Source organism: Buteo buteo, chromosome 11 (assembly GCF_964188355.1).
Source record: "Buteo buteo chromosome 11, bButBut1.hap1.1, whole genome shotgun sequence".
NCBI lineage: Eukaryota > Metazoa > Chordata > Aves > Accipitriformes > Accipitridae > Buteo > Buteo buteo.
In genome coordinates this window covers 21,376,865-21,389,206 of record NC_134181.1, presented here as the reverse complement: position 1 = coordinate 21,389,206, position 12,342 = coordinate 21,376,865, and the positions used below count along the sequence as shown (strand labels likewise).

Here is a 12,342-nt window from a genome sequence, read left to right as displayed (position 1 = left end):
TGGCAGAGCTCAGCATCCCCAGGAGGGATGCTGTAACCTCCATCTCAGAGGAGCTGAGTTAAGGCTGACATTTAAAAAATGGCATTGGCATTCAAGCCCTTCCATTTTGTGCTCTGTGGCTTTGAATCACAGGCTCTGGCTTGTGTAGACTGGCACCCAAAGGTGACCTGTATTAAAGGCAGCCTTTGGCTTCACGGTTTCGGTGTCACAGCCCAAGTTATACCTACAGAGCACCTTGCTCTCTGCTGAGATCACAGCTTCGCTCCCTGCCCCCTGGGTCTGCCCTCTCCCTGCATATTCTTCTTTCTCTCCTGGGTGTGTTTCCCCTGCCCAGCTGCAGAGCTCTATGGCATTAAGCTAATGGCTGGGTTTTTGAAACCATGTCAGGAGATTTTGGTTCCTTCCCAGGAAATCCTATAGGACTGAGCATCCTCAAGCATATCGGGGCCAGGGTCAGAGGGAGGTGAAAACTGAGGATTATAAATAAGTGGACATGAGAGGGTGTAGGGTGTCTCAGTCAGCCTGGAGGGACATAGTCATGATGTTAGTATCACCCTGAATTCTGGTATCAATATGACCCAATCAACTGGGCAACTTCATCAAACAGTTTGCTAGAGCTCATAAACCTGGCTCAAAGAGGCTAGAAACCACAATCCCTCCCAGTCTTTTTGGGAAGAGACAACTGACACCTAACAGCAATCTTTCCCTTGATTCCTTCCTCATCAACAGCTTTCTGCAAGCCTGACATCTTTACCAGCAGGAGAGTAAAGAGCTTCAGGGAGACAGAGCTGGCTGGAGCGAGCTCTCCATGCTGCTGCAGACTGGGCAGAGATGAAATTGTTACCAAGTCTGAGTATGGCCTCCGATTTCTTTTCGTTAAACAAATGCAACTGCGTGCCCGCCGCAGTCGTCATTAGTCCCAAAAGCATGCATCCCTATCACACTGAATGAATGGCCAGAATACAGTAATGAGTCTTCTTGCATCCTTTCTGTGTATTTAATTCACTTGTATTAATTGCACTCTAATACCAGGGAGCACACAGCTCCTCGCTAGCTTTATTTCCAGATGGTATTTTGAGCCTAATGTCACAGTGGGAAGTCATAAAACCTCTCCTAGAGCAAATTACCTGAGGAATCAAACAGTTCCAGTCTCACTCAGGAAAATGAATTTCTGTAGCCTGAAGAAATAGGTTATAATCCTAGCCCGAGCCTTCCTCGGCTGTGCATGGCCGTCCAGCACCTCTGCACCACAGCGTGACCACTTCCTTAACATTTATTTTAAAAGCCCACCTAGCTATATCTCCTCTTTCTGGATATAGGGTCCCATTAACACATTTTGAAAACACACAGGTCAGCTAGAAAGGAGAAATACAACACTGTGACTTTACCGGTGCAAGGAAGCATTACCTGGGCATGCAGACTTGATTTCGAAGAGTGTGGAGGAGGAAAAATCTCCCCAGGATTTCAGTGTCAAGGGGCAGTGACTGACAAAAGCAGATTACTGTAGCACCCCAGTGAGCATTCAGCGATCTCTGAGCGGTTGCTGGCTACGCGGTATCCCGTAAAGAATTGTTGGGGCCTCCAAGACCTGGTTAGACTCACCGTGGTTTCATCTTCATGGAGCACTTGGTCGTAGCCACTCAGTGCGACACAGAAAATGATCGCTGTGACGTCCTCAAAGCAGTGAATCCACTTCTTGCGTTCTGACCTCTGGCCCCCAACATCAAAGAGCCTATGGCACAGGAGAAGACTGTCAGCACCTGCTCTTTCTTAGTTAAGAGGAAACTTTAGCAGTCCTGGCATTTTCTGACCATATATGGTCCCTGGAAGGCTCCAAACACAAAGCAACAGGTGTAACCACCAGCTTGGTTTTCTCCAAAGCCTGGAGCCGAGGAGGAGCAGTAACAGCTAGAGATGTGGGGATCTGTGGGAGAGCCTCAGCAGTGTGCTGGGTCCCAAAGGGTCTGCGGAGGTGGTGACCATGTGCTCTTGAGTCTTCTATGCTCTAAATAGTCTGTGTGTATGTCTTTCTGTCTTCATGCCCTCTTCTCTCTATTGGCTGGCATCATCCGGGTCAATCTATAGCATTAACCACATGTGACTGACCCACTTTAGAGAGAGGATTTGGCCAAATATTTTTATATTTATGAGCTTGATCAGACTTGGGGCTGATCTCATATTATACCTCCCAACAAAGCGCTTTTGTTTGGGTTAGAAGGTACCATGAGCTCCTATCTTAAAGGCATTGATTTTCAATTCAGGACTGTCAAACATTGCATATTGTTGACCCCCCAAAACGCCATGTCCTCTGCAGTGGGAGCCATCTGCGTGTTAACCAGCAATTTAACAATTTCTCCTTTGGGAGCTATGGAGAAACCCTGTGACAAATAGATGCCCTGAAAATTTACTGGTACATGCAGTTTTAGACTAACCTGAAGTGGAGGTTTTTGAATGTGAAGTGGGTTTCTACAATGCCAGTTGTTTTGACCCTGGTTCGGAGGATATCCTGCTCCGTGGGCTGGTAGTCTGCAGCTCCAATTCGATCTAAGCTGTCTAGGTAGCTAAAAGAAGGGAAAAGAAAAAGAAAACAGGTAAGAATAAGACTCACGTTAATCTTTGTCAATCTCAGATGAATCCTTCAGCTTCCTATTAATCTTTTTCAATCTCATTTTTCATGGCTGAATGTATTGCAGTTAAAGGGAAAAAATTCTATTCTGGGGAAAAAGAAACGTTAACAAACCCCACTAACCTAAGCATAAAATCTGATAGTGAACTGAAAGCAGGAAATTAAGTGTGCGTGTGTTGTGAGCCCTGATTGCAATCTGTGAAAATACACAGTTTTAATATTATGTGCTATTTTTATTCCCTGAGGGACAAAGGTCCCAACTGGTCCATGGTGCTGGATTCTGTACACACACATGCTTTTCTGCAAGGGTTTATTCAGATAAGAAGCTGGAGAACATAGGTCTCGCTCCCAGAACAGCCAGGTCAAGTCACCTTTGGGAGGTGCCTCTCTCTCTGCTGGGAAGGGAGGGAGCTGGGGCAGCTTGCTCTGACGAGATGCCTTGCTTTCAGTCAGCTCAAATGAAGGGAGATGAATCTGCCTGAGTGAGTCACTTGCTTCAGTTTGAAATCCAGCATAGGGCTGGGACTGCGGGAGATGCAGCGCTTGGACAAAATCCAGGGGCTGGCTTAGATGGTGATAATCTGGGAGTATAAATTGGTTTTTTTGGGGGGTAGAGGGGAGATTTAGCTTTCTAAAACACTTGGATAGTTTTAAAACATTTGCCCTTATTCTGCTCTAGGCTTAAAATCTATGAACTCAGGCAATGCCTCCATAGGCTGAAACTTTGGGTAGGAAGCCCTATTCTTCAGCATGAAATGTTTTTGTAGAGGAATCCAGCAGCTGTGCCTATATGACCACAACCCATTTTTTCATCCATCTTCAAGACAATTTTTCAAAATAACTCAGCCGAACTAAATATAAAGTCTTTCTCACCGCCACTGAGCTGCACGCAGACACCCCTGTTCCTCTTAAAGGGGGTTTGATGTGCATTACAGGGCTGAAATGCCTACCTCTAGCCCCAGAGCATCAATCTAATGCACATGAGATGCTTTCAATATACTGTGAATATAATAGAGCAGGTCTGTGCATGAGCAGTGGTCTTGCCCTTCAATCTCTGTGCTTCTGGCAGCCTGGATGCCACCCAAAGAGGCAGTGGGGCAGGAGGTGACATGCCGGGGACAGGATGGGAGGGTACCCATTCCTGTGTTAGCTAGAGGATCGTAGCTCTGCCCAGTGCAGCTTGCAGAGAATGAAGAGTAGTAAGAGGAGCTGGACAGTTGTAGGGAAGGAAAAGACATTGTTGTCTCTGGTGAGTATGAGTTTACTGGTGAGTGCAAGAAGATATGAGCTGGAACCATTCACTTAAGATAGCCATGATGTCTAAGCTTGAGTTTCTCTTTCAGTTTAGATAAATGCAATTCTTTTTTAACACAGACTGTGGATTTAGTCCTGATGAGTAACCCAATCACACCGACTTGGCAGTGAGCACACTTCCCCCTGCGCCTTGCCAAAGCACATCCCGCCTGGCCTGAACACGCCGCCCTGTCCTGCCACTGGAGATGCTTTCCTTGCCGCATCAGAGATGCTTTCCCTGCTGCATCAGAAAGCAGGAAAATGCTTTCCATTTGTGTCCTGGAGGGAGTGCTCTGAGTGAGGCCTCCGGAGCTGGACAGCTAAGGCGCTGGGGCCGTGCACTCTGCTACTCGAGAAAACTCATTGCCACTGGCTTTCGTGCCTACCTCGCTAGCCTGGAAAAACAAACAGACAACCAAACTCTACACTAAGGTGAAAAACAAACCTCAGCCTGCTTGCATCACGTATTTTGGCTACCCATCATATTTATCATTCATTTTTGCTAAAGAATTGCAAGGCTCACGTCACCCAGAGAAAAGTATATAAGCTAAGCAGCCTTATTTTTGTTGTGCCCTTTTTCGAGCATTTAAAGCTATTGTGGTTTTGTGACAGATGCTCCCTTAATAGCCTTATGATGGGCCCTGGATGGATGAATGGGGCTTCATTTGAAATCAGATCCTCCGCTGTGATGGCTGAAGCCACGATCACTCATCTATTCACAACTGGTGTCAACTCCTGTTATTTAAGAGACAGCTGCATTTCTTCACATGTCCCTGCAGACTGAGGTGGCTCTGCAGTGCCGTTATTCAGAGACCCAGTCTCTCCTCTGTCCTCAGGAACAAAATACTTCAAGGTGACAGTAAAAACTGGAGGTGTAAGAGAGGGAAGGATTTTCTTTTCCTCTTGCAGCTCTTGGTAGTACTCTGAAGACCTTTATCACTTCCTCCATCTTCATTTTCTGTATTTTCCTATGACTGAACTCTCTTCAATTTAATGTTCCCTATTAATTATTCTTGCCTTTGAGATCCTCCTTTAATGCTGGGAGTGCACTAAATGAAGAAATCTACTGTAAACTGGCCTGAGGACTCGTCATCACAGCGATGGAGGAGTTCATTACTGTAATTACTGCCTTCAACCTGTGATGATTTGCTTGTAAACAGCAGCATCCTTTAAACCCCAGGCCATGTGCTGGGTCTTCAGGGGGTTCTCGCTCTCACCACTGGCGTGCACAGCCTACGGCTCTTCCACGTGGCGTTCCCTTTGGCTGCCCGACAGCAAATTAGCTCCAGATTTGATTTGATCCTGCATACAACCTGTCTCTGAGGCTTGGAATGCCTCGCCTCCCTTCATGTCCTTGTCCATGGAGGTGATGCAGCCTCATGTGCCTGGCTCCCCCCGAGTTACTCTGGGGAATCAGAGGTTTGGGGGAGCTGATGCAGCCTGCCAGCCTCTCGAGGGGGCAGGATGATAGCGATAGAAGGAGGAGAGCCCAGCAGCATCCATCCCACCTACCCTCTCCTTCCTGACAGCATCCAGCTTCCAATCCCAGTTGGGACATCTCCATAGGAACCTCGGCAGGGGGGGGTCTCTAGCATCTGTCTGGCTGAGGGTACTGCTTCCCAGTGCTTAACTGGTGCTGTGACAGAGCAATGCTTAGTATCCCCAATACCCAGCCTGTTCTCTGTGAGTCCAGTGCCTCGGGGTCACTCCCACGCTAATGCATGTAGCCTGGCTGCCAGGCACCCCAGCTCTGATACCTGCTTGCCGACACATCCTTTGCCTTTTCTATTAACTCCTCTCTTCATCTCTTTCCTCATCTCTAGTCTTTTCCATCATTCTCCATATGTTTCTCAAGGACTTAAATTCTTTCAGTTGCCTGGGTCTGCTTTTCATCTGTTGCCGGCAGTCTCGATGAGGGTCGGCCATCAATTTATAGGAAGGTATACAACATTTTCAGTGCTGGTTTTGAGGCTGCATTCCAAAAGCGTTTACTCCTCTGGCTGCTCTCCCCTGGAATTTCTCCCATCTCAGGCGGCAGCAGGTATTTTTTTCCCCTGGACTTGGCCACAGCTGAGCTGGACCCCTTTGGTGCCTGCACCCCACAAAGCTCAGCCGGAGGAGCATCCTGCAGCATGGCTGCCACGCTAACATCCAGCTACGGGAATGGAAAGCTCAGGCAGGCTGCTATTCAGATGCTGAGCTGATTTTAGCTGGTGCTTGTTCACCTCAGTTCCTACTGGAGGTATCTCTGGGGCTTCACCTGCCCATGCTGCTTGGAACGACCTGCTGGTCTGCTGGGTGTGAGCTTGAGCCGGTGGAGGATGGGATGTGTTGGGGGTGCCACCTCTTTGGGAACAGGGAAACCCAAGTGGAGACAAATTGCTGCACATGGTGCTGGATGACAGCACTCCTGGTATGCCCTTTGAACCGCAAATCTCAAGGCTAAACTGTTGCTGGAGATAATTAGTTGTCACAGCCAACAGGCTCGATGACACATAATCCCCTCAGAAGCTGGCATCTGTTTAACCAGCAGAAATAAGAGCACTTTGGAGGCTGCAAAGCGAGCGCTTGGCTCTCCCCCTCCGTGTCATCTTCATTGCACAGTGCTGGCATCAGAGCTCCTTCCACTTCCCAGCTCCGGGCTTTGCATGCTGGAGTGGAAGCATATCTGAAATGACACATCAGCTCTTATTTGCAGCCTGCCTTGCCCAGGGCTTGCAGGGGTTAAAAAAAGCTGGAGAAAGGTTAGAAGGTTTTTGAGTACATGAGTAACCCTCTAGCATTTATACTCCTGAGCCGAGCAGCTCTATTACTGCTTATATCTTTTATCTTAAACGCTTTGTTTTGAAGCAGATTGCAGGTTTCTGAGTCACTCAGTTTATCAGGCTCAGGGAGGCGAAGCCCGACTATATTACGCTGCTAAAAGCAAAATGCACAAGAAATGGCATTTCCCAAATACAGGGAGAGGAGCTCATCAAACTGATGCTATGAAAGGCAGATGCTCTATAAGGACCAGTTGATACTGAATATCTTCACACAGTAATATTGAAAATAGGGAGTAAATATAGTTTCTTGTGCCTTCATTTGCTGCTTCCAACAGCTTATGGTAGCAGCTCTGTTGATGCCAGAGACACTGCACGGAGAAAGGACTGTTGTCTGAGTTATCCCACAGGAACAGCCCCGTGGCAGCAGCCTACGTGCAGCGCATGGACGGGACCCCTCCCCAGGCACTCTGCTACCATGGGAACCTTCTCCCAGGATTGTACTGCCTGTGCCAAAGGCTCTGCTGGCTGCTTTCTTGGATGAAGACATGTAGCTGAGGTTGCAGGCTGTGGTCAAAGCTGGATACCTGTGGCAAAGCTCACACAGATGCACATTCACGTCCTTTGAGGTTAATGGCAATAAAATGGTTAAACGTCTGCTGGGTATTTCTTGCCTCGAAGGTGACACCTTGGCAGTCTTTTTGCAGGCAGCATCCAGCTCTCACTGCGCACACCCGAGCTCACATCCTTGGTGCTCGACGAGCCCTGGTGCAGCGGTGGCCACAGCCGGGGTCTTGGTCTGGGGCAGGTCTGCAGGCAGGGGAGTGGGAACTTCAGGAGAGCAAGCCTGGACACAGCAGCATCTTCCCAGCTGCTCCTCTGTCCTGCCGGTCCTAGCCTCTGTCGACGTTTCCTCCATGAAGGAAAGGCTGTGCGTGGGATACCCCAGCCTCGTTTTGTTGGCTTGCGTTGTATTCGATTGAAAAAGCAGATCCCCATTTGTCAACAGATGCAGCTGAGTCACCACTGGGTTATTTTCTACTCTGTGTACAGAGGCGCTCGAGGGTCAGCTCCAGCATCGTGTCCTGGCAAACGCGGAGTTTTTAATCAAGATTGTCACGAGCAGGATCCATCTCATCTAACTCTAGATGCTTATGTGAAGGTGTCTCCACCTGAGCCCTCCTTCCTAGTTCATGGATGGAAGGTTATCTGCATCTGAGCTTAGCTTGTACCTTAGCTTCTTCCTTTCTTTCACTCATGAATACACAATTCAATGTATATTTAGCATTAAAACCATTTCATATTTAGTCACTGTAGACTAAGGATTCAGAGGATAAGCACCGGGCTTAGGGACTGAGTGTCAATAGTGGCTCTACAACAGCTTAGTAAACTCTTCGTAGTATCTTCTACCAGAACAGAAAACCCATATGGATGCTGCTTCCCAAAGGTGTGATACAGCTTGGCATGGCTAAGAGGGCAGCTGCCGCTGAGAAAAACACCCAGAGATCATGGCACTAGAGCATCTTCCCTGTAGATGCCATGGCCAGCCATATCTGTTGTATTATTTTAGGGGAAGGGGAAAAATAAACCACAGCCCCGTCTCAGAGTCCAGCACTCGTCCAGCACACACAGCGGTGATACAACATGTCTTAATCATTAGTTATGAAAGGCTTGAAATGTAGCAAAGCAGCTGCATTGTATCCCTTCAGAAATCAATCCCACCTAAGGGTAGGGACCACGGTGCGCATATGTGTGCGCAGAGCCCTCCTGTCCTCCTAACAGAAGGAAGAACACATTATGCACTGCTCCTCAGGCGCTGCCAGGTGGGTTATGGCAGGCGGGAGAAAGAGACCTTAGGGGATAAGTAATTCAGCTAAGAGGGCAAGAGCATCGTCTGGCATTTTCTGAGCCCAGCCCAGAGAAGGAAGGTCTTGGGAATTTGCTCCTGTGTTTCTGGCTGCACTCACCCCTTGGCCAGTCCTGCCTTGACGGGAATCACATGAATTACACGGCAGGCTCTGCTGTCCTGCCGCTGGTCCTGATGACAAATCTCATCTCACATCCACCTAGATGAGATATCGGCATGGACACTCCACAGCTTCCCTCCCTGAAATCCAACCAGCGAACAAGCCCCTTCTGGTGCCTGCTTCTTTCAGGCTGCTAACAGCTGGAGTGACAGTCATCCGGCCCAGAGATGACTGGGGTTATTTCCCTGAATGAACTCTGCCTGGGTTTTCATTACTCTCCCCTGGGAAATGAGGAGGGTGGTCCCTGATGTTAAAGGATGGTGCCAAATCTTGACAGAAGGGATGCTACGTTGTGATGCTTTTTTTTTTTTTTTTTTTTTTTTTGCCCTGCACTGAAGCAGGGCTGTACAGAGCTTGTACATCAAGATCAACTTGACAAGTTGATATTAATACTAATGATAGGCAGGAAGAATGAACAAAAGCAGGTTGGAGTTTAGCTGTCCTAGTTAGACTTGCAGTTTTCCAAGGCATGACTGGATCCAGAATAGTTTTTAGGATCACATGAGCAGAGTCACTAAATAGCAACTGCATAACAAAGATATTTCAGGACATAAAGGATCTCCAGGCGTAAGCTGCTGGCTGGCTTTGCTCATGGGTGGTGGTTTGGTCAGCAATAATGTATCATGGTCTTGCTGGAATAAAAGGACACTGTGGTACAGTCTGAGTTTGTGATCAGACCTCTGGCTGGGGGAGAGGTGGGCTTTGGAGGACAACCCAACACCAACAACCTACTCAGAAACAGTTTTGGAGCAGCCCTGGGAAAGTAGGTGTGGGCTCATCTTTCTGCAATGAAATTTGGAAATTGGATGGTGTGTAAGAGGGGATGATGAAGATTTTTTTTTACATATTGGAGCCCTTACAAAAGAGAAAAACAATGTGTCTGGATCAGATCAATGACCCACCTAGCTTAGCTAGTGTCCAAGAGCAGATCTTGACAGAAGAGGGCAAGCATGCAGTACTCAGACAGTTTTCCCAGCCACCAATACTTCCTATCGATAACGGAGTTTCAAAAAGAAGGGTGATATCTTTATATCTATTATCCCTCAATGATTTTTCTTCCAGAAATTTGTCTAGGCATTTTTTTAAGCAATGTAAACTTCTAACAGGCACATCTGCAGCAAGAAATTTCCCAGCTCAGCTACCCTGTCTGTGAAAAACTGCCTCTTTCTGGTTTTTAAACTGCCATCTCAGAGTTTGACTTTGTTAATTATTGTATGGGAACAGCTGTCCTCTCTCTCCTCCCTATTCCCCAGGTGCTTCTCTGGAGACATCTCCGTAGACCTCTGCACATCCCCTGTGGAGCATCTCTGCTCTGCTCCCGAGACATTCATATACAGAAGGTCTTCAGAGCCTTTCATCATGCCAGGAAGGGGCTTTCCTCATCTCCTGGATCCTATCCAAGATGGGGAAAGGAGGGAGCCTTGTTCTATATGTAACCATCTGCTTTATAGTCACTTAATACGATGCTACTTGGAGAACCAGCCAGTTTAATGCCAGCCCCCTCGGAGCTGCTGCATGGGCAGATCTGGTGAACGTGGTTTGCTAGCAGTGGTGCGATCCCTTTTAGAAGTGTCCTCAGCTGGGCAATACCACTGTTTATATAAAGCCTCCATGATTTAAATCATTGTTTAGCGCAGAGCCACTGACCACAGGGCACCCTCGCCTTTGTTTTATAAGCAAAAGATTTTTATGGGGGCTGGCTGGATCTTTCCAGCGGTGCTGTGTAAATCCGAGCCTGCTGGGATGATGTATGGCTCAGGCTGTGCAAGGTCTTCTCTCCTGGTGGCCCTGCACGCAGATGTCCTCCGCACACCAGGGCAGACGCAGGCGTTAATCGAACTTTGGCTGAAGCAGAGGAAAGCTCAATAGCTCCAGTCTAGCTCTTGCTTTATGTAAGCCTCTGCTTCCTTCTGACGACCAGCTCTCAAGGACGGTAGCTGAGCTGGAGCACGGGTGAGGCATGGTGGGACCCAGCACCCTGGAAGCGAGCAGGATCTATGCCTAAACCTTTACACAACAGAGTAAGTGGGTTTGATGCTTTTTTTTTTTTTTTTTTTTTTGGTCCAGGACTGCTATTATAAACCTGCTGACAGTGGAGTTGATGGCTTTCTATACTGTTAAAAAAAAAAAAAAAAAGAAGAAAGAAAGGAAAGAAAAGGAGAGGCTAAAAATAAGCCGTGGGGAGTCTGGGATAATGAAGAGCTTGTTCTGGGAAGGAGCCCCGATCAGAGGACGCAGCCCCCGCGCTGCAGCAGGGCTCCCGGCGCATCCGCGCGAGGCAGCAGGTTCACCCATGCGGCACTCGGCCACTCAGCCCAAACCGGGGATAGACATTGACAAACCCAGCCCGCCGCAGCCATGGTCCCTGCAGTGAGCACGCCGACAAAGGCATGAAGGCTCGCTCACCCCAGCTCTCCTTACAGCACATGGCTGCCCATTTGGTTTGGCCCCAAGGCAGTCTCGTGAGCTAATTACTCAGAATTACTCCAAACCCAGAAAGCAGACAGCTGTGGCCACAGATGAAACCAGTCCCGTGGACTTTAACCAACTACTGGCCAGCGAGATTCATCAGGGTGTACATGAAGGCCCAGGACATCTATTTACACACTTATGGCAGTAGGGGAAGTAGCATTAACATCTCAATTTCTAGGCTGGAAGGGAAAAAACAGATATAGCTGCAGTGATTTTGGAGTGCTAGGGGTCTGTCTGCAGCAGGGATAGCACTGGTGAGGGATTTAGATCTAATGCTACGAAGGAAAGCATTAGTTAATGAGATCTGCACTCTTGTATCAAGCAGATAGAGGATGCCCATAGCTGGGTGACAGTGCAGTTACGAAGAGTGGGGTGGGTCTGTCGGGAGCTGACTTCAGTCAGGGGCCTCATTTATCCACTCACTGTGCTGAGGAAGATGCATTGCTGGTGATGGAGTGGAAATTGTGTTCCTGGATCTTCTCATCTGTCCATTTTCCTGACCTATTAGCAAGCTATGGGGATTTCTGCTTTCAAATCCTATTTAAGCATCCCTGCCAGAAACCGTGGGTACCAAAATCAGCCAATGCTCTGCTGTGGATGGATGTGACCCACAGCTAGCAAAAGCAAAACCTGGAAATGTTACCCTTGGCTGCACGCTCAAAATGTCTTAGTTATCCCAGACATAGGTGAATCTCTTGAGTGTGTAAAATCTATGCTATGCAAATGGAGTTTCTGGTCCTTCTCAGCAGCTGTCAGGCTGAGGCTCCTCTGAGAACAGCTTTGCTTGTGGTATTGCAACATTTTGGTTTCAGTCCAGGATGGATCCAGAAGCAGAGACACGTAAAGGAAAATTCATGGAGTTTCTCATCCCTTTAGAAAACGTTCAGCTAAATCGTTAGGAGGACATTTGTTTGCTGTATATCAAAATACCTCGATCGCTCCCACCAGGGAAGGCTGTCACCTGGGCCAGGCTGGGCTGGTGAGACATCCTGCTGACCACCCATTTTCCCCTCCTCTCTCTCTTACAGGCATGAGCAACTTCACAGAGGTCTGTAATCGTAGCCTCCTCTCACTGCACAACCACCCTGGGGAGGGGTTAGGCTACGGCAGCCCACCAAACAGCCATTTGGGTTGCTCCCAGGTGTCTGCAGGAATGGGCTGA

The 12,342-nt window shown here is 48.2% G+C and overlaps 1 protein-coding gene across 3 annotated transcripts in view; it reads right to left on the bottom strand.

Annotated features, from left to right (window-relative positions):
* GNAO1 (G protein subunit alpha o1) overlaps window positions 1–12,342 on the bottom strand; it is a 149,049-nt gene that overhangs the window by 25,046 nt on the left and 111,661 nt on the right. For all 3 annotated transcript variants that reach the window (XM_075040356.1, XM_075040355.1, XM_075040357.1), the window contains 2 exons: window positions 2,433–2,561; window positions 1,603–1,732 (listed from right to left, as the gene is read on the bottom strand). In XM_075040356.1, the coding sequence (XP_074896457.1) occupies window positions 1,603–1,732; window positions 2,433–2,561 (259 nt within the window). The remainder of the gene's footprint in view (window positions 1–1,602; window positions 1,733–2,432; window positions 2,562–12,342) is intronic.